At 43.5% G+C, this 21,742-nt stretch overlaps 1 protein-coding gene across 4 annotated transcripts in view; it reads right to left on the bottom strand.

The window, feature by feature from the left end:
- Positions 1 to 2,721: 2,721 nt before the first annotated feature.
- The window catches only part of LOC144783388 (uncharacterized), a 244,913-nt gene continuing 225,892 nt past the window's right edge, over positions 2,722 to 21,742 (bottom strand). For all 4 annotated transcript variants that reach the window (XM_078662407.1, XM_078662442.1, XM_078662443.1 and 1 more), the window contains one exon: positions 2,722 to 7,025. In XM_078662407.1, the coding sequence (XP_078518533.1) occupies positions 5,073 to 6,380 (1,308 nt within the window). In that variant the 5' untranslated portion in view covers positions 6,381 to 7,025 and the 3' untranslated portion in view covers positions 2,722 to 5,072. The remainder of the gene's footprint in view (positions 7,026 to 21,742) is intronic.

Genomic DNA, 21,742 nt, shown 5'->3' with positions numbered 1-21,742 from the left:
CAATTAATTTCTGTTGATTTTAACACAATGTATATATATATTTTATTTTACAAATTAAGCACTGCGTGGTGGTAATATGGTACAAAAGAGTAAACTCACCCAGTATGTCCAAGTGGGTGACCTTGTGGGTGCAGAGCAGGGTATTGTTAAAGAGTCGCTCTAGCGCCTCAATGGACTCGCCCCTCTCTCCCGCACGGTTGCCCCCATGTCTTGTTGGGGAGCCGTCCTAGCTTTGCACAGGTGAGCCCAGGATGGGTCCTATGACGAGCCCAGGATGGGTCTCGTTATGCAGGGTGTGCCGGGTGGTTCCAGAACGGACCTAGAGGTCCAGGAGCAGCCCGACATGTCCGTGATTGGCTAAGTGGCTCCAATGTGGACCCAGTGGGGGCTCCAACACGTGCCTCATGGATTGAGGATGAGATGAATGAATCCAGGATGAACAGTGCAGGCCCCGGGTCCTGGACGGAGCTGTAAGCTCCAGGAGGGCTCAGCAGATCGAGGTGGGAAAAGGCAGATCCCACACACCGCGGCTGGTTCCAGTTACAGCTCTGTGGATCTGGGATGAGCCTGAATGGGCCTGGTGGTTCCCGAATGGATTGGTCTGGACGGTAGACACGCTCTGTCACGTAGGGCAGCTGGCGCACAGACACGAAAGCGAGGCCAGGCGTCAGGTGGGCAGAATTGCCAGGTAATGGCTGGCTTTGTGTTTGCGCTGTCCAGGTACCAAAACATAGCACTGAACTCTTTACCTGGTCGAAGGCACGAGAGGCAGGTAGAGACGGAATATGCACCAAAACAAACCCCTAGGGAAGAACCCCGGGCTCCTGCGTGAGGAAGTCTACTTAGCGCACATGCTGCGAAATGAATCACCACTAGGCGCTTGGTCAAGTGTGTCTGTGTATCTGTGGGCACGCGTTTGCAATTCCCTTACCCTCACAATTCTGTAAACATACCTGCGTGCAGTAAGATTTGTGTTCTGTACACAAACAAATGTGTTACTGCAGGCCAACTTTTAGATATGGTGCCCTGAATGTAGACATATTGGAATGAATATGCACCCAAAATGAGGGCATTTTAACACAATTACATACACCTATTTGAGCAGAATAAACTGAGGGATCATCACGATCCTTGTGCCAATCATGTACACTCAATGACAACAAACATTCTTAAAATAATTCAGTGAACATTATACTCAGAATCTCAGCTGAGTTGATCATGTAACAAACACATACATCAGCACAGACTACTTACTTACTCATATCCTGACCTAGTATAGGAGTGCTTTAAGTTCCATTACAGTCAATTATACATTTAAAGTTAAGCTCTCATAGAACTATAGAATTATTATTCCCCAAAAGAACTCAAGGAATTCTCTTTTATAGCGCAATATTGTCCTACCCCGTACACCAGTGGAGTGGTTCCATAGACTGTATCTTCTTACAGAGGCTTTTTAGGAAATGCCTTCGATTCTATGCAATTCTGAAAATGATCTTTCCATAAACACTTCGACAAAAATCCAGCCCTTTGATAACCTTAGCTTAATAACTGCTCCCCCTTACATGGTACTCATAGCTTTCTGAGAAACTCATTGTACTCGTCTCCTTCATTCCACATACATCAGAGACACCGTTGGTGTAGATGAGACGCGATCTAACACCCAGTAAATAAAGTAGCAATAAATATGAACCTTAAACAAGAATTGGAAAACCCAGTAGGCCTCACCTGTACAGGAGCTATTGGTTTTGCCAAAATGTTTCAGCAATGTTGTACACTAGAGTGGCTGCTTTTTAGCATGGGAAAAAGTCAGTAAGGTAAAGGAGAGTAGTGTGGAGTGTCATAAAGTGGTGTATAGTGGAGTGTAATGGAGCGGTGTGTAGTAGGGTACAGTAGAGTACCTTTGCTCTTTAATGTTTATGTTTCAGAGTTGTCCTCTTTGATCAGATCTTTTGGATTTTCCCCTACTCCTTATGAAGACGACACCTAAATAATGGTGTCCGCCGCTAACAACATTGAAGTAACCATCTCTCAATTTCACAACTGCATGAGAGCAGTTAGTGGCTGGATGGGAAAGCATTGTCTCAAATTAAATGCAGAAAAAACTGTGGTGATATTCTTTGGTAATAATCCATTATTCTGGAGCCGGGCATACTGGCCAGCAGAGATGGAAGCCCTCCCTATACCTGCTCAAAAAGTAAACAACTTAGGTATAATGATAGACGAAAAGCTGAGCTTTAATAAACACATTAGCTCAGTTGTCTCTGACAGTTTTAACACTGAGAATGATTAGAAAGATCCTTCCTTTTATCCTGTTGACCACCAAAAAAACCTGCTGTTTCTTTATTAATCCTAGCAAAACTGGATTACTGTATTGGTCTTTTCACCAAGCTTCAAAAACAACATATGAGGAAACTTCAGAGTGTACAGAATGCGGCAGCCAGGCTCGTCTTCGACCTGCCTAAATTCCATTCAGTTTCATCCTCCATTAAGGAACTGCATTGGCTGACGGTAAATAACCGCAATACATTCAAGGCATTATGCCTTACCTAAAAAGCCTTGCATGATCTAGGTCTCAGCTATCTTGAAAAATTGCTCATGGTACATACCAAATAGAGATCTTCGATCTAAAAACACCCTGACAGCGTCCTGTCCCAGGTTTATTAGACTTAACCCCTTCCATGCTCATGACGAGCTCAGCTCGTCATGCAGTACACTGGTCGTGGGCTTATGACGAGCTGAGCTCGTCATGAACCATGGAAATCTGAAAAGTTCAGCACGAAGCGGGAATTGCTGTAGCAATCAAGGTGTTAAATGGGGAGGCAGATGTTTTGCCACTGCAGCCCTGGCCTTAATGAATAGTCTACCAATGAGCATTAAAGCAGCTCCCACACTGCTGAGTTTAAGGAAGCTACCAAAAAGCTGGCTTTTTAACCTCTAGATACCCAGTACCCTGACCTGACTGCCAATCACCCAGCGCCAAGACACCCATGGGTATTCAAGCCCATCATAATCTTTTAGCATAACATAACCTAACAGAGTCGAGTGGCATGGAGAGAATTGAAGAGGAGTGTCATGGAGTAGTGTTCAGTATTGTGGGTGGAGTAGGGTGTCAGAGTTGAACGGTGTAGAGTTTAGCGGCGTAGAGTGGAGTACAATGTCAGAGTAGAATAGAGTGGCGAAGAGTAGAGAGGTATAGAGTATTGTGGAGTGGTGCAGGGTGGAGGGAGATAGAAGGCATTGCGTTGAGTAGAGAAGAGTGTTGTAGAGTAGAGTGGTGTACAGCAGTGTTACAAATAACATAGTTGGCTCAAGGTCTTTTTTGAAGTACAAATGCCCAATTTGCAATTCGGTCATTCATTACCAAATAGCAAATTGGATTTGCGAATCGGTATTAGAAAGCGGCGTGTTTAAGGCATCCCTGCTTAATAGCAAGTGGCATGTGTGAATGTTTGTGACCGAATAACGGTTGCAAAACACTTGCATTTTACTGCCAACTCCAGTATGGTGGTTACCCATTTACATGATTGCAACGGGGCCCCAAAGGACCATTGCCCCTTTGTGAATGTTGGGGAAAATATCTTTTAAGAACAGGCACTGGTCTGTGGGACTCCTAAATAATGAAAAGAAAACTCTTCATTTTACATTTTGAAGCATATCCCATTTTCCCTTAAGGAAAATGGGCTGCATTTAAAAAAATTACTTTATTTAAAAGCAATCACAGACATGGTGGTCTGTTGCCCCCAGCAGACCACTCTTCCTGTGATTTTTGTCATTCACAATGGGTCGCAACCCGAAACTTACCTCATTAATATTATTGAGGTTCGTCTATTCGCGACCTACTGGGAATTGTTAAATGTGTTGAACTCACATTTGTACATCTCTGTCTGCAATTACCCAATAGCGAATCACTATATTTCGCTATTAGGTAATTGCAAATCCTGGAATACGTATATATTGCGCTAGATGATTCAACTCCTGTCTCTCCTAGGATTTGATTGAATGATGATGGCAATGATCATCATTTCTTCCACATCAAGGCTCCAGAGGTAAATGTCATGCACGCACTGCAAGGATTAACGCAGAGTGCTATAGCCCACATTTTTCTACTTTCACTTCTCTAGCTATTCTACATGTACTTCTGGCTGCTGTCACAGAATCATCGAGCTTGCATAAAATGACCAACCACCACAACCAGCTACGAATGTTCTCCAGTGAGAGCTTGTTCAATCGGTTTGAATCGGTTGCTTTATCACTAATCTCACAAATTGGCTGAAAATTCCTGTGTTAGTCCAAGCATTGTCAATAGTGTTGCTTTTCCAGGTAGCATGAGCGGGTGTCCTTGGATTTTCTTCATTAGAACTCTCTCACTGAATAAAAACCATTGTGCTAGTCTCCAAGTTTCCTGGTATTTCATATTTTTTCATAGATGTAGGGAATAGACACTTTTATAATTACCTCCTATTAGAAAGCAGATGGTAAAACACTGCACTAACAGCTGGTATTTGAACGTACTACATAATTTCAATGTTATCATGTTTTATAATTCCTTAATCCAACAATAACTGCACTTTTTTGCTTGGGTGTATGGTATGATATGTTATAAACTGTTTTGTAACGCGCTCAATTACTACCGGAGTATCCTGGCATGGTATACCGCTGGGGAACCCGTCCTGGCTTTCCCTGTGGGATGGTCCCTACTGGGAGTCCCCAAGGTGAAGCCAGGCATCCCCGACGTTGATGGGGCCGTTGTGGAGATTAGACAAGCTAATGCCCAGAGTTGCCGAGTGGAACCCCTGGTTAGAGTAGGCACTGAGGCGAGAATTATCAAGTCCGCTAACCCTGGTCCACAACCCTGCCGCATCAGGAATTGAACCCTGGTCCCGGGCCGACTCCTGCTTCCGGGTCTGCCGCCTCTAACCAGTGAGCCACATATGTCCAGATGGGTCAGTATTATTGTTGATGTACTTAAATTCTTACCAAAGAATGCATGCCTAGGTTTATTTCTATGTGTGTTCAGTGATGGTGTGTGTTTGTTTAAGGTTAAAAATTGACAAAAGCTCTTCACACATTCACTACAATGATATGGCTTTTCCCGTGTGTGTTCGTTGATGTCTTTGTAGGTTTGATAATCGACTAAAGCCCTTCACACATTCACTGCAGTGATATGGGTATTCCCCTGTGTGTGTGTGCTGATGTTTTTTTAGGTTTGATAAGTAACTAAAGCTCTTCACACATTCACTGCAATGATATGGCTTTTCCCCTGTGTGTGTTCGTTGATGTCTTTGTAGATGTCCTGAGTGACTAAAGCTTTTCACACATTCACAGCAGTGATATGGCTTTTCCCCTGTGTGTGTTCGCTGATGCATTTTTAGGCCGGCTGATTGACTAAACCTCATCACACATTGACTGCAGTGATATGGCTTTTCCCCTGTGTGTGTTCGCTGATGCTGTTTTAGGCTGGATAATAGACGAAAGCTCTTCACACATTCACTACAGTCATATGGCTTTTCCCCTGTATGTGTACTTTGATGGACTTTTAGTTGTGATAAATGACTAAACCTCTTCATACATTCACTGCAATGATATGGCCTATCCCCTGTGTGTGTTCGCTGATGTCCTTGTAGGTCTGATGATTGACTGAAACTATTCACACATTCACTATAATTATATAGCTTTCCCCTGTGTGTTCGCTGATGTCTTCGTAGATCTGATAATCGACTAAAGCTCTTCACACATTTACTGCAGTGATGTGGCTTTTCCCCTGTGTGTGTTCGCTGATGGTCTTTTAGGTGTGATAAAATTTTAAACCTCTTCACACATTCACTGCAATGATATGGCCTTTCCCCTGTGTGTATTCGCTGATGTTTTTGTAGGTCTCCTGATCGAGTAAAGCTCTTCATACATTCACTGCAATGATATAGGTATTCCCCTGTGTGTGTTCGCTGATGTAATAGTAGGTCTGATGATCGACTAAAGCTCTTCACACATTCACTACAATAAAATCGTTTTTCCTCAGTATGTGTTCTCTGATGGTGTTTTATGTCTGATAACTGACAAACACTCTTCACAGCTTCACTGCATTTGAATGGCTTTTCCTGTGTGTGTTTTCGCTGATGCTCTTTAAGGAGTGCAGATTGACTAAAGCTCTTTTCACACTCTGTGCATTTGAACAGTTTTTCTCCTATGTGTATCTGCTGATGGCGTTTTAATATTGAAGACAAAATAAAGGTCTTGCTGCATGTGTCTGATACTTCTTTCTTGATTAGTGTCTCTGAGTCAGGTATGCATTTGTCTACATCCCATGACTGTGTTTCTTGATGAGCCAAAATCACTGATAAAGCACTTGTATTATTCTCACATTCCATGTATGTGTGTGGCATTTTGGATATTTGCTTTCCGATTTAACAATAAAGTGAAAAGGTCACTAAATACTTGCCACACTCATAATGTGTGTAAGACTTCTTTGTGGATGAATATGTCTCTAAAGTGGATAAAGATATGGCATGCTTGTGGGTAAAGATCCATCCTCCTTCTGGTCGGTGCAAAGTGGGACAGTACTCTGAATTTCAGATAGCAGAATGCCTCTTTCCTTTACCCTTCAGTTGTTTGGCTTCACTACATTGTGCTTTTCTCTGGTTGCTGTGGAATGGCCTGAAAGAGTTTACAATACACATCTAGCACTGAATGGTGGTCTGATATCACTTTTGAAAGGAATACCAATCGCGTGATTAAATCTGGAATTGGACATGTTTACCAAGGAAGTGGATTATCAATGTTGTTGTCATTTTTTAAAGGTCATTTCTTAGTTTTGTGGCGTGGAGGTGCAGAGCTTTAGACTCGTAGAATCATTGATTTGCCCTTGATGCTTTTTACAGGATCTGTCAGTTTATGTTCTGGTTTGTCTGTCTCCGACTGCGCTTATGTTTTCCTGAATACTGGAGCTCAATATTTCACACAGCGTTTTTGCAGAATTACAGGATCATCTTCATTATTCTTAAACATTTTGTACATTCAAGGATTGTTTTCTGTCGGATATAAAGAGATTAAAAATTACTTACATGGAAACATTATGGAATATGCATACAACATTTTTTTTTAATTAAAAATAATTATTATTTAATTTTAATACACAGCAAAAGCAGAATCAAACTGAGTAGACGGAGGAAATAAATGGGTGGAAAGGAACTAAAAGTATAAGGATCATGGCTAATTCACAACATCATTTAATGTAAACATCACAGCTATCATTGATAATGTCAACATTATACACTTACATCGAACATGTTGATAATGTCATAGACTTAAATGTATAATGTATCACATTTAAGTGTTACAAATAACATATGACAACAGCAATATCATGTCATTGATACACTACATCAGCCTACATCATTTGTCTATATTGATGGGTATATATTGAAGTAGCAAATGAAAAGGTATAGAAATAGGAAGTTCAGTTTATGGGGGTTTGTTGGTGGTGAAGTAGTTAAAAAAGGATTCCCATATAGCTCTGTGTTGTGGTTTCCACGGGGAGTGTCGCAAAGCAATGCTATCATCTACCAAGATATGTGATACCCAACTAAGCCTGGCTTGAAAGGAAGCCTTCTATGTAGTCTTCCAGTTAGAGGTGATCGTCTTAACTGCCGATGTCAGTAGAAGGCGGTCGGCAGGGCATCTGATGTTCGGGTCGAGGAAGCCTTTAATGAGATATGAATGTTTTTCTTAGGAGCTATATTAAATAGGTTTGAGATAAAGGAGAAACCCTAATCCCAAAAAGGGGCCTACTGATTTGCAGCTGAAAATGAGGTGAGCAAGATCTCTCTTCTTTTATTGCAGTTCCAACAGACAGGGTTCTCAAAAGGTTTAGTGTGTGCAGGGGAGAAGGTGTCCCAAAAACTTTGGCAATTAGCCAAAATTTAGTTTGAGATAGTACTGATGAGATCCTATGTGAGGTGACAGATTTCCATATGTTGACTAGTCGGTCTCAGATGAGGGTGTGGAAAAATGAGTATCCCAGTATTCTGTTTTTCTCGTATTCATTCTCAACTCCTTGGGTTGCATTAAGTGATATAATTTGGACACCTGATGGCCTAGTATGTTAAATTTATGAAGGAGTGTTGGCAGGTACGGTTCTCTATAATGATGTGTAGATTTGGTATAAGCCGTCTTTAGTTTCACAAAATTATAGAATTCTTGATCTATCTGATATTGGGTTTGTTAGTTAGAGAAGAGTTTCTGGAACCTAGTTGTTGAGGCAAGAAGATGCCTCTGGTGATCCATGATTCCAAGTGTAAAGTCCAGACATCATATGTAATGTTCAGGTTGTGCCAGAGAGAGGCTAAAGAGGAGAATTTCCTAAGGGAAGGTAGTTTTTTTTAATCAAAGGTGAATAGAGCATTTCTAGTATTTTTTTAGAATGTATAACTGGAGATATGCTTGCAGTTGTTTGTAAGTAGAATAACAGGGTCTAGTTTATGCAATTGGTTTCTTTCAACCTCTAGCCACATCGGGGTGTAGTTATCAGGTACTTGGAAGCAGGAGGCACCTAGTTTAGCAGCTGTCTGGCAATCTCTAAAATTGTCTAAGTTGACATCACCCAGAATTTTGGGAAGGCTTAGTTTTTTCAGGGATATTCTAGCTTTTTTTACCTTGCCAAATAAATTGTGTAATTAATTTCTCTTATTTATGGAAATCATCTGAGAGTAGTAAAGCAAGCATGTTGATTAAATAATTAATTATTTGCGTTATCATTTTTATTGTTTTTATTTGGCCCCACCCAGTGATGAATGCAGGTGACCAACTATCAAGTAAGTCTTTTGTTTTTTTTCTGAAGAGTGAGTTTTTCATTATGTTTTATAGTGTTTCACAACTTTTCTGTGGAATTTGATTCATGTTATATTCAGGTTGCCTTGTACGTCAAAGAGGAGAAGTTCAAGTGCCAACAGGAATAAAGAAGGTAAAAATAGACTGCCTTGTCTGGTACCTTTTTCTAATTTAAGTGGGTGTGACAGGAACTGTTAGCGCAGATACGGGCACTTGGGTTGCTATATAAAGCCATAATCATTGTTATAAATCCTTCTCCTAAGTTGAAGGCTTAAAGGGATTTCCTCAGGAAAGATTCAGGATACTCTATCAAACGATTTTTCAGCACCAACTGCAATGTCTATAGAGGGCGATGTGGATGATTTTGCCAAGTCTAGAACATAGCATAGGAGGGTGGTGTTATCGTTGGACATTTAAAATATATATATATTTCAACTTTGCTATTACTTATTAACTGTAGTAGATAAAGGTTTAGGTGTCTGGCTACTATTTTTGCTTATATTTTGCAATCTGGGTTTATCAGGAAAATGGATCTGTAATTTTCGGGAAGTGTAAGTGCCTTAACTTCTTTGGGTATCATTATTATGTTGGCTTCCCCCGTGGTACCCGACACAGTTCCAGAGTTTGCAAAGTGGTTAAATAGATATAACCTAGTAGTTTGAAGTGACTGGGTCTTCAAGGCCAGGAGCCTGGTTTTCTTTTAGTACACCAATTACTTTAGCGATTTCAGTCAGAGAGATTGGTTTTGATAGGGTCATGTTATTTTATTCAGATAAAAGAGGTATATGTCGCTTCTTTAGGAATCTCCTACATTACTCCTGTGTAGTTACTTGTTCTTTAGAATATAACTTTTCATTAAGTTTTCTAAAAGGTGTCTAAGATTTTCTTCAGATCTCTGTTTGATACCATTGTCTTCCTATGGTTCTGTTTGTGTTTAATGTATGAGGCCAACATTTTGCCTGCTTTATTGGCTTCACAAAGTTGGAGGGCTTTACATTTATTAATCCACAGCAAGAGCTTTGTTATAATCGTATTTTTCGTGTGTGAGTAGGGAGAGAGTAGTTTTACTTAGATTTTTAATGTTAGTTAATTCAAGCTGCTTGATTTGTTGTGCGGGGTTCTTTGTTTTGTTGATTTTTGCTTTCCTATCGATCGATGAGGCAGGTTCTTAGTGTAGCTTTGAGAGCATGCAATAAAGTTTGTATGTTTATATAGGTTGAGGTGTTATTAACAATGAAATTTGATACAGTTGCTTCAAATTTCTTAATGTTGTCTGGATTTGCTATATTATCGTTATTGACATGCCATATCCTAGTTGGGGTTTTAGGGTTCATTCCGGCTAAAAGTGTATTAATGCAAGAATGGTCAGAGATTAGTCTTGATAATATATTTGTTTGGTTTACCAGATGGGTGTGCGACCCGGAAATGCAAATGTATTTAATTCTAGTTTAAGAGTTGTGCGGAGCAGAAAAGAAAGTCTAATATCTGGAGTCAGAATGTTGTAACCGCCAGGTATCTTTCAAAATCATATTTGGAGCACATTTCTTTTAGGATTTTGTGGGATTTAGGTGGATGGTAATTACAGGTGGATTGGCGATCAAGAGTCGTGTCTAGTGGGAGACTGAAGTCACCACCCACAATTTCATTGGAGGGTACATGACTAATCTTGTTATAACATCTGTTTATTGGTTTTCAAGTTAACAGTTCCTATATCAGCATCGTTCATCCATTTGATATACAGGTCAGGTTCATTGCAATAAGACATACATTACTCGTTTTCTCTGTCAAATTACATCGGTGGTGCATCATTATAGGGATAGCTGCACACATATCGAGGTACCTGGACATCCCGCCATTGCATCTATTTAATATTTTCTCTTAGTATTTCTCATACAACAATATATATCTGAATTTTTATTTACCTATTTATCTGAAGCAGATGTCATTTTTCATCACATTTGTCATTAATATACATTCTTATTAAGACTATCTTCCTCCATCATCCCACTCTATTTCTAGGAGCACAATCCCATCTCACTCCTCACCACAATTGTCTTTATCCTATTAGTCCTCGCCTCTCGGATGAGCAATCAAGTAGCACTTCAATGGTGCCCATACATCCCTGGGCCTGGAGACTATGGGTAGTAATTCTGCATAGGTCGTGAGTCGCTCCTGGCACATTATCAGGTCAGCAATCCATTCCTTGAACTTGGGTGCCCGCCCCCCTACCCCATCTGCAGGCCACCCTCCTTTTGGCCATTAGGAGCACCAGTGCAGTAAATTTACAGTGTTCAGCTCGTAGCGGCTTGACATATCCCAATAATACCATCAGTGGCGTAGCTTCTACAGGTGTATCTATAATTTCCCACAATGCATGAAACACTTGATCCCAGTATTCTTTTACCTCAGGGCATCCCCATGATAGGTGTAGAAAATCCGCCCCCACTGTGCAACATTATCACACCTATCATCATCTCTCAACTTGAATCTGTACATCTTGGCCGGTGTATAATACATCCTGTGAAAGAATTTATAATGAATTGCCTGAAATCTGCTGCTGGCCGAGACTTGCTCAGTCTGCAGACAGCACCCCTCCCATTGCTCGTCTGTCAGGGCTTGTCCTAGTTCCACATCCCATTTCCTTCGCGACACTGTGGGTGATGATGCCTTTTGTGTGTGTACCATTTTATATAGTAGTGAAACCAGCCTTTTAGCCGTATCCTTCTCTAACATGAGTTGTAATAGGGCTAGCGCTTGCGATTCCGCTGGGTACTCGAGGGTAAGTGATCTTATCCCATGTCACAGCCTAATATACACAAAGATATCTAATGGCGTCTTCTGAGTAGTTTGGAACATATGGTCACTATCGCAGATTTGGCCTTCATGATATAGGTCTCCCCAAGTGCGGACGAGGGTCCGCTGTTGAAAGTTTCTAAAGACCCCCTTTTACAGCAAAGGCATAGCAAAATGGAACGCAAGAGGCATCAAGGGCACATATAACATGGGGACATCCAGCATATGAAAGGCGCTGCCATGCTGCTATCGTAAACGTGAGGGCATTGGGTGTTGTGTCCCAGTTTGTTACAGATACATATAGTGCTCCTTCTATTGGCGTGGGATGGGACAGCCAATGTTCCGCTGCGATTTGGGGCTTATACCTCGGCTGCTTCACCCAGAACCAGGCGTAGTGAGCTTGCGCATATGTAAAATAGAGCTCAAAGTTCGGTATACCAAAACCTCCATGCGAGTAGGACCTTCTCATCACATCCCACTGCAATCTGGGTTGCTTAACCTCCCCAGACAAGTCGTATCAGCTATGACTTAAGCAATTTAAAAAAATTGCTCTCCCGGATAAAACGGGATGTTTAAGAAAAGATATAACAATTGGGGGAGTACCACCATTTTAATTAAGGATGCTCGACCCGCCATGGAGAGGGGTAGTGCCACCCAACGCTTGACACAGTCTGCTATTTGAGTTATGGCCGTTCAATAATTCATTCTCATAAGTTCCTTCTTATCTCTGGTGACTCTTATCCCTAAATACTTCAGTTCCTCCTCACACCACTCCAGTGGACAATCCAGCGAGAAGCATGTCGTGGCTGCTGTCAACGGAAAGATACTTTACTTTCCCCAGTTGATCTGGATTCCCAAAAGCTGCCCAAAAACTATGAATTCCCTAAGTATCGGATTTAGGTTTTGCTGCGGGTCGCGAACTTAAAGGGCGATGTCATCTGCATAGAACGACACAAGTATTTGGCGTAGGTTACAGCGGAAGGCCTTATTGTGGCGTTGGTGTAGTATCGCCACAAGCGACTATCGCTATTGCAAAAAGCAATGGGGAGAGGGGACACCCCTGCCGGGTCCGCCTTGTAATGCTAAATGACTGATATATGTACATTTACAAGGACCTTGGCTACTGGTAAGCAGTATAACAGCTTAATCCACGATAAGAACAGCGGGGGGAAGCCCATGCGTAGCATTACCCCAAAGATATAGTCCCATTCTATGGAGTCGAAAGCTTTGGTAGCATCTAAAAAAAATAGCCACCATCGGGAGATCAGGGGAGATGTTATTGAGGACAGCAAAACGCGTCCTCAAATTATGGGAGGTAGCCCTGCCGGGCACAAAGCCTGATTGGTCGGGCAAAATCAAGTTTTCCATTAGCAAGCTCAGGCGCGTCGCAATTATTTTGGCCAGAATTTTGGCATCACATTTCAGGAGCGATAGCGGTCTATATGAGTCGCATTGCTCCGGCGCCTTCCCCGGCTTCAACAGCGACAATATAAGCGCTTCCCGCAAAGAGGCCGGCAGACAGCCCACCTCCAGCGCATCCTCATACCCTTCTTTAAGTATAGGGGCCATCAGATCCACATATGTTTTGCAGAATTCCGCTGGGATGCCATCTGTCCCTGTGGCTTTCCCAGACTGCAGGCCCATTATAGCTTCCCGCACTTCTTCCAGTTCAAATGGCGCACATAAAAAGGTCCTCTGTACGTCACTGAGCCAGCCCAGCGACATCTCCCAGAAAGCCATCTAGATCGAGGTTACTAGGTCCAGTAGTTGAATAGAGTTTTTTGTAATGACTCAAGAAGGCGTTAAGTATGTTAGTTGTATCACAACATGCCCCCCCTTCCAGATCTACCACTTTCATCACATAGTTGTTGCCGTGAGGCTGCTTCACTTTTTGCGCCAATGCCTTCCCAGGCCTATCTCCTTCTCCATATTGCCGGGCTATCCAATATTTACCCCAAAATTTCGCCTCTCTGCGTGCTTCCTCCATGTACTCTGTGAGCTTATCTCTAAATGTTACTTGTGTGGATCCCTTCGGGTCTCTCGCAAGTTCCGCTTACAGTGCTTTAAGACCTGTTTCTAACGACCGCAGGGTGTTTTGTATATCCCTAAGAACTCCGGACCCTTATTGTCACTTTAAATGCCTCCCAAATAATTTCAACACTATTTACAGAGTCTTTATTTCGCTTAAAGAAGTCACTTATCTCCTCCCGTAACTCTGCCTGAAATACTATGTCAAGTAAGATAGGGGCATGGAGTCGCCGGGGCTGCGCGGTGTATCGAAGTCTGCAGACGAGAGCACCAATACCACTGGTGCGTGGTCCGAGTAGGTTCTAGCTAAATGCTTCGCTGCCGCTATCGTGGGGGTCATCCCTCTTGATATTAAGTAGTAGTCTAGTCTAGCCCATGTCTTTGCCTGCGCCGTAAAGTGTGTGCCCTCCTGTGCATTCAGATTTATATGTCGCCAGGCATCAGTCAACTGGTAGGCAGAGATGATGCCCCTCAGCACTGCTTGCGCTCTAGTGTTGTGGTGTGGTGTGCGATCTGTCCAAACTGGGACAATAAGTAAGGTTAAAGTCGCCCCCTAAATAACATGGGTAGAGTCCACCTCAAAGAACTTAGCCCACAGCGTATCAAAAACCCCGGTTCATCTGTGTTCGGCCCATAACAGCATGTCAGTGTGACAGATTTAGTACCCATGCGAGACAGTACCTGCCCTCGGAGTCCCACAAGGTTCCCTCCAGCCGGAAGGGCACTGGTTTCTTTATCAGTATCGCTGTGCCCCGTGCATATGTGGAATAAGAGGAAAAGATTCTGTGCTCTGCCCATCTAGTGGCGAACGTGTGCAGCTTATGACTAGCAAAATGAGTCTCCTGCAGCATAGCGATATGCACATGATGCCTATCTAGGTATGACAGTATATGCCTCCTCTTCCTGGGATCTCCTAGTCTTCTTACGCTCCATGTGATAATGTTTAGTGTACCCCCGGTTGCCTCAGCCATGGTTTTTTGAGAGACGGACTAATTTTACCGTATAAATATCCTGGGTCATTCTTATCACTTAGCCAGCATGAACCCCTGTGTAGGCCCTTCTGTTCAAAATTATAGGCCTTGGTTAGATTGGCCAGAGTGCTGCCATTTTCTGTTACGCAAGAACAGAAGGCATGTCTGATCAAGATTTTATTCAGCTCCACCGACTGCGAGGCTTCTCGCTCTAGTTTGAGCCCCCACCCTACTTGTGTGCTAAGTTCACGAACGTTAAAGTTGAACATCCCCCCCCCCTGTTATTTCAACATAATGGACCACATCCTAAGGCTGTGCATGAGAAAAAGGGAACTTCCCACTGCAGCTACACCAAGCTAGAGTGATGATGTGGTAACAGGACGTACAACTGGTACATACACATATAAATGAAATCCCTTGGCGCAATAAAACATTTTTCTGCTGCCAAAGCAAATTTATGACAAACTTCCAGTCTACGAGGCATGACCTTTAGTCTAGTCTACCATACGTGCCGCAGTTACAGGAAGGGATACATGGATGTCTTTCCCAAGGGTTACTTGAGAGCCCTTGCTACATGCACTTTAAATGTGCTGCTCTATTTTATATTCTGCCATTTGAAATATTGCATTTGCCATGTTCTCTTTTAACCCTGCTTTTTCACTTTATTACTTCTAAAAGTGTTCAAATTGTAATTACAGGATTTCTAACGTATAGGCAGATGTGAGTATTCCCAGATAAAATGTGCTTTGCTTTTTGACTACATTTTGCCTCAAATTATAAACGTGTCTTTAAGGTTTAGACTCTCTCTAACTGTTTAAAACGGTCATCCAGTAATGAAATCGGATCCAAGTGGCTATCTGAGGATGCGGAGCACTGGATCCAGAACTAATGTGATTTTTATGCCTTTATATTGAAGATTCTTGAAGTTGCATCTTCTTAATAAAACTGTCGGCCTTGGTTTCCACGGCTCACATATCTGTTTTTAGGTCTCGGACTAGCGTCCCACAAAGTGGGCGGAGTCCGAGATTTTATGTCTTCTACAGTGGGGCTTTAACCCACTTCTCTCTTTCATTGGCTAGCTCCGTAAATGGAGGCTAGCCATTGGAAGAGAGATGTGGCAATCATTCTGGGAGCGATTCGTGGGCGTTTCTGTGTTTTTTTTAAAGCCCCGCCCCTTTGTTTCGTCATTCAAAGCTGGGCCATTGTGGGTGTTTCCTTTTTTTTTTTTTTTACACGGATGTTTTTTCGTCAGTCTGTGCCAGCTCGGTCCCGGTCCTGGTCCACTCTAAAGCCTCTCCTTTACATGTTATGTTTTTGTGACTCGGCTCTTTGACTGTTGAACCCTGCCAGGCCCCTGACCCTTGTTGTTTAATTCCCCCCCCCTCCCGTTGTCTGTGTTTATTTTCTTTCCATGTATGGGGACTGTAATGACCTCAGAGAGGCCTCACTCGCCCGCGCATGGAGAGATGGCGCCGGGCAGCCTTCCCAGCGCTTTCCAAGCTGTGTGTGAGCAAATGCTCGAAGAACAATATACGTTCAGGTTTGAGTGGGGGCCTGTGCGCGGAGACTGCCAGTTACGCTCCCTTATTCCTCTCTCATTCTGCGGAGTCCGAGCCGCGGTGTATTGTTCCCCCCCCTCTCTTTCTCTCTCCTTCCCCCCCCCCGGCGCTCTCCAGGTCTCTCCTGTGGTCTGCGACTGCCTCTCCCTGCACCCCTATTGTTTGGTGCCGTTCGTGGGTGCATAACAATACAGGAAAAGCCGACCCCCCCTCTGCCTGTGGCTATGTAGTGAGTGGCAGGAATGAGGGGTGCATTGCGTGCTTGCGACCCTGCTGAACCCCCTCCCCGCACCCCCACTCGTGCGTTCGGTTGCACCTGGGGTCCGCGGGTGCCTTGAAGTGTCTGGTGTGGCCTTAGGACGACGGAACGAGAGGCGCAGGATGGCAGTACCTGTAAATGCCCCACTCTGTCACTGCGTGCAGAGGCCTCTGGGGCTGGGGACGGGAACGAGGGCGTCGGTGCCTCAGTCCATCCCTCGGCTCTGGCTGTGTTTAGCTACAGTGTGTAGGCGGTGCCCGAGAGCACCCTAAGTGTCCCCCGTCTTGCTGTGTGCAGGGTCCTCTCGGAGCGGCTGACATGAATTCCCAGCAGCAGCGGATGGCTGTTATCGGGACGGACAAGGAGTTGAGTGGCCTGCTGGATTCAGTGCTCAGCTCCCAGCATTTAACTCCCTTTTCTAGCATTTCATAAATCCGACACAGATTTGTGCCACATTTCCCAGAGTCTATTGGATTTGTAGGGTAATTTATTTGTTTTTCATGTACAAAGTGCCTGATTTATTGTCCAGCGATCAGTCAGCAGCAGTTACAGCAGATTAACAGCGAGGGGTGGGGCTGTAACAGCTGGGAGCTGGCTGACAGGGCTGGAGGAAGTGACGGCCTTCCTTAATGGAAAGAGAAAGAGCCGCGGGGAGGGCAGAGCAGCACCGTCCCGGAATCTCACAGCAGAGCCGAGTCCCCGGGACAGAACAGCAGTCAGTCCTGGGACATGAGAATCACCATCCCCCGGAGTGCTGCCCCCCCCGCGCCAGACTCTGGGGGAAACTTTCTGCAAACTTTAGAAGGTTTCATAACCCGGAGAACAGGCGCAGAGTTTTTCCACTCCGCAATTCAGCAAGAACTCTGCCAACTGCAGTGGAGTGGAGTTTACCGGCGCCCATGCCTAGTAGTAACACTGAGTCTCACCACACGTGTTTTCCATGCACTGGAAATGAACCCTCCATTACCCCACCATCACAAATATTAGTCGCTCACATTGGCAGTGCTGTTTCACGAGCTCCAGACATTTTCAGCGTCACCTCAATTAGAATAAACATGCCATGAGCACAGATGGAAACAAACCATTCCATGCAGCATGCAACTGTGACATACAAACAGCTGTCTATATATGCTATGCCTCAGTCTCTGGCGATAACAAGGCTGCAATCTTGAAACCTACATTATGGATTTGTTAGTATTTATTCTAACTGTGAAAGTATTGCAAACATGTACCAAGAATTGGGAGAGGCACCTGTAATGTCTTGTAAACTTTGCCAGATGGCCTGGCGTCGAGATCGTCTGGATCAAACATTGCCCACGAGGGGTTAAACGGCAAACCTTGCTGCCCTTTGTGTCTTATTATATAATTTTTTTTATAGTGGCCCAGTCACTGCTGTTATTTCACTATGTCCACGGACACATTTAATGCCCAGGGCTGCGTTCAATATCTTTTATTGTAAGGAGCAGGAACCCATCATTAGGGCGCTTCAAAGCCTGGTACTATCTGTACGAGCAAACACTGAAGCTGTGGTAGAGGGTGCCCAACATAGATCCAGGAGAGCCTATCTCTTGCAGATATTCGACATAAGCTCGTGAGAAATTTGCATATATCTGTGATCTGCAAAAGAAGCTTGGAGTTTACCACCGGTAAGGGTCCTGGGTGCTTAGACATCCGCCTGGTCGCAGCGTCCTTTTATGCTAATGACGTAAGTACCATTTGGCCCTGTAATGAAAGAACCCGGATGCAAGCCTACTTTGCCCTGTGTGCAGTGTGTATTTTAAATGTTACTAATGTAATGGACCTTACTTTTGTGCTGGCCTTCCTTTCACATGGTGTTGTGGGAACCTGCACACTAGTGACCGCTAGCCTCCAGGATTTTTACACTGCTTGGGAGGAAGCTCCCGTCAGCAACGCATCCGAGCAAAGAAATGCCACAGTGGGATGCCTCTTCTGTGGACTGAGCACACTTTGTGAGCAATCCTTTCACTTTCGCGCAGCACTGTACCTTGCTGCTCGAGTGTAGTCAATTTATATATTTTTTCAATATTTATTTGCATTTGGTCAACTCGCACCTTAGTGTGAACTTTAAATGATAATCTGAGTCCCTAAAATAGACCAGCAGAATGTAACAGAAAGCTTGTGGGTCTGGAGGGAGAGAACTTTAGATGAACGATAGATTTCACTGTGAAAAAAGGGCATTAAAGTGAAGGGGCAAGAATTCAAGAAAGGAAAAACTTACAATTTGCCCCAAAATGCGTGTGTGAGGACTTTTGGTTGCTAATGATGGGCTCAAATGTTAGCTAATATTGTGCTTGACACGTGACTGACTTGTCTTAGACTCTGCTGCCTTTTTGAGGCACTTTGTGTAATAGTCTCCCAATGGTCTTGCAGACCATACACATCTGATAACCCCTGTTCACAATGGATTCAAATACTGACAGGGTCGCTCTGCCTTTCATCCTTTAAATGTTGATGAAATAAGTGTCTGATTTTGGGGATTAATAACATATTTCAATAGTCAGCAGCAAGAGCGATCTCCTCGTGTGAACACATCCTCTCTCCAAAGACTCTCGGTATGCTACAGAGCAGCCCTCCTCGGCTCTACATAAACAATCTTACATATTCCGGTCTAGCTTCATTTACCTCAGGCTCCTCCTTTCATTTTACCGGTGAAGAAGAAGGAACTCTAGGAACGGATGAAGGGCTCTTTCTCTCGGTAATCCCACAAAATGCCTCCCCACTGTAACCCGCGCTATACCTCCCCTCAGAGTGCGGGACATTTAAGGGTTACACATCAGGTTCTTAAAACACCTAAAAAGGAGACCATGTAAAGCGCTCTGATACCTGATTCGGTTCGGGTCTAGTTCGCACTATATAAAACTCTGCAAAAAAAAAAAAACTCATCGGATTAATGATCCTGCTGCAGAGATTTCAGTGTACCCTCAGGTCACACGTTGAGTCTGCTGGGGCCTCCTGAGTGTGTTTGCGTTTGTTCAGGTGAATCCGTTGATTCGTGTATAATAACATCTGTTATTATGTGCACAATCTCGGAGCACTTTGTGGTATCGGCTTCATAAGAGGCCTTCACTCTGACTTGGCTCTGTTCTTTCACTGTTTATTACCAAGAATTACTGTGTTTTGGTTCGTCAAAGATGCAGCAGCTTCTGTTTATAATCGCATCCCCTGTCCATAATATGCGCATTGTCTTTCCAAAATAGATTTGCCGTCTAACGAGGTTCTTTTATTCACTATTTTCTTTTGTTTTCGCAGTTCAACGCACTGACTCACTTCCTCTCACTTCTTTATTGTCCCGTCTCTGTCCTTCACTTTCCCCATTTCGCTTTTCATTTCTTTCTTCACAAACCGTGTCTCCTCCTTTCTGTTCCCAATGCTAGCTCTCCCGTTTGTTCGTTGTTCTATTCCGCTCTGCTCTCTGCTGGTCTTCACTGTGCTTTCCTGTTCTGCTCTGCTCCCTTCTGCCGTGCTCTGTTGTGCACTATTCTGTTCTGCCCTGTTCTATTTTCCAATGTTCTGTTTAGTTATATGCTGCCCTGTTCTATTATGCACTGTTCTGTGCTGCCCTGCTCTATTTTGCATTGTTCTGTGCTGCCCTGTTCTGCCCACATCTCTGCTGGCTTTTTCTTTTGGGCGCTGTTCTGTTCTATCCAGTTTTGCGCTGCCCTGTTCTGGCCACTTCTGTGCTGCGTTTTTGTGTTCGGCACTGTTCCCTCCTACTCGGATGTTCTGCCCACTTCTAACTAGTAAGATGAAGAAACTGGGGGGAGGTCTCTCAAATGGCCATAGCCAATCTAATAAAGGGCTAAACATCTTTACTTAGCATAGTGTGCCACACTACTGCTATTTTGTTGCTTCTGTTATAGCATCCACATATATGATACAACAAGTAACATTACACCTACAACAAGCCAGGACTATTGGCTTTGTCAATGGCTGTTAGTTGCATATTATTACGGAGGACAATTAAAGTTGTGCTGCTTCTCTGTTCTTGTTTTATTTTAATAGCATCATAGTCTTTCAGGCCACGTAATATCTAATACTAGATTGGCATCTAGTCTCCTTGGGACTCACAAACTTCTTCTCAATCATTTCCCCATACCATCCTGGATAACTTAGCACAGGACCATTCTTCTCATACGCCAGTTTGAGCTATTGACATTGCAAAACACAATGCCTTTTATTTTTGTTTTGCATTTTAAAACATAAATAAAAGGCATTGCAGTTTACAATGCCAATAGCTTAAACTCGCGTAAATCCGAGACCTATTGCATTGCAAATGCTTGTTTCTATTTTTAGAGCAAGCGTTTCAGGACGTCCCCGGTACAAATTAAGGTGCCCCTTTTGTCCCTAGCTCACTCTCACGATCTTCCCAGCGCAGGCTTTCTGAGCCATGCGCCCAGCCCCTTGCCCTTCTGCCCTGTAATAAATCTCCCTCTAACATTTGGTGCCGAGGACTCAGGTGGCAGCACCAACAGGCAGGAAACATCTGGACCGGGAGGAAATGCAGGCTGCTAAATGATCGTGCCCCCCTTTCTGACTGAGCCATAAGAGGAACACAACGCACGGGTAAGCTTATAACTGGACTGCCTGGTGCGATTGTCTTTTCTTGGTTACGGTGGAGAGGTGTGTATGTTTGTGACGCAGCTGTATCCCTGCCAGGTTATCGGGTTGTTAATATCTGTTGGTCTCGCTATACATTTTTTCAAACTGAGGGAAAGTTGTGTGCGAAGTGGAATTCTGAGCCTGAGAATGAAGTTAGGACATTAATGTGATTTACCCGTTTATCTTTCTAGGAATAGACACATGTTATTACTGTGCCTCTTGTAGATACAGGGAGGGAAGTACTGCGTCTGGCATCTTTCAGCGCTCATTTTTTCCTTTTTTTTTTTAAAGGGATCCTCTGTCCAACATAGACCTAGAGAGACAGGAAAGAAAAGGCTGCGCCTGGCCTCTTTTCAATATTTATCAAAAAGGGATCCCCTGTTCAGAATAGAGTGACAGGGAAGGTAACCCTCTTTTTAAATAGTCAATAGAGAAGAGGCTAAATCTGAGATCCGAGTAGCTAACAGTATTTTGGATGGCGCATGTGTAGACAATTTAAGTGGTTCCCCGGGATGATTAAGTGTTTTTTTTTTTAGAGTAAATATTGTATTTTCGCCAGTTAAAAGTACCTTCTCCAGTTTCACTTCTTTTTGTGTGCGCCGTTTGCATTGCTTTCTTTTTTGAAACACATGTACAAAATGCTTGCTAATTATTAGGTACTTTTAAGACTGTATGTTATTGCTTAGTGT

The sequence above is a fragment of the Lissotriton helveticus genome, chromosome 1_1, assembly GCF_964261635.1.
Source record: "Lissotriton helveticus chromosome 1_1, aLisHel1.1, whole genome shotgun sequence".
NCBI lineage: Eukaryota > Metazoa > Chordata > Amphibia > Caudata > Salamandridae > Lissotriton > Lissotriton helveticus.
The sequence above is the reverse complement of the archived record's forward strand: the minus strand, read 5'-3'. Positions and strand labels throughout refer to the sequence as shown.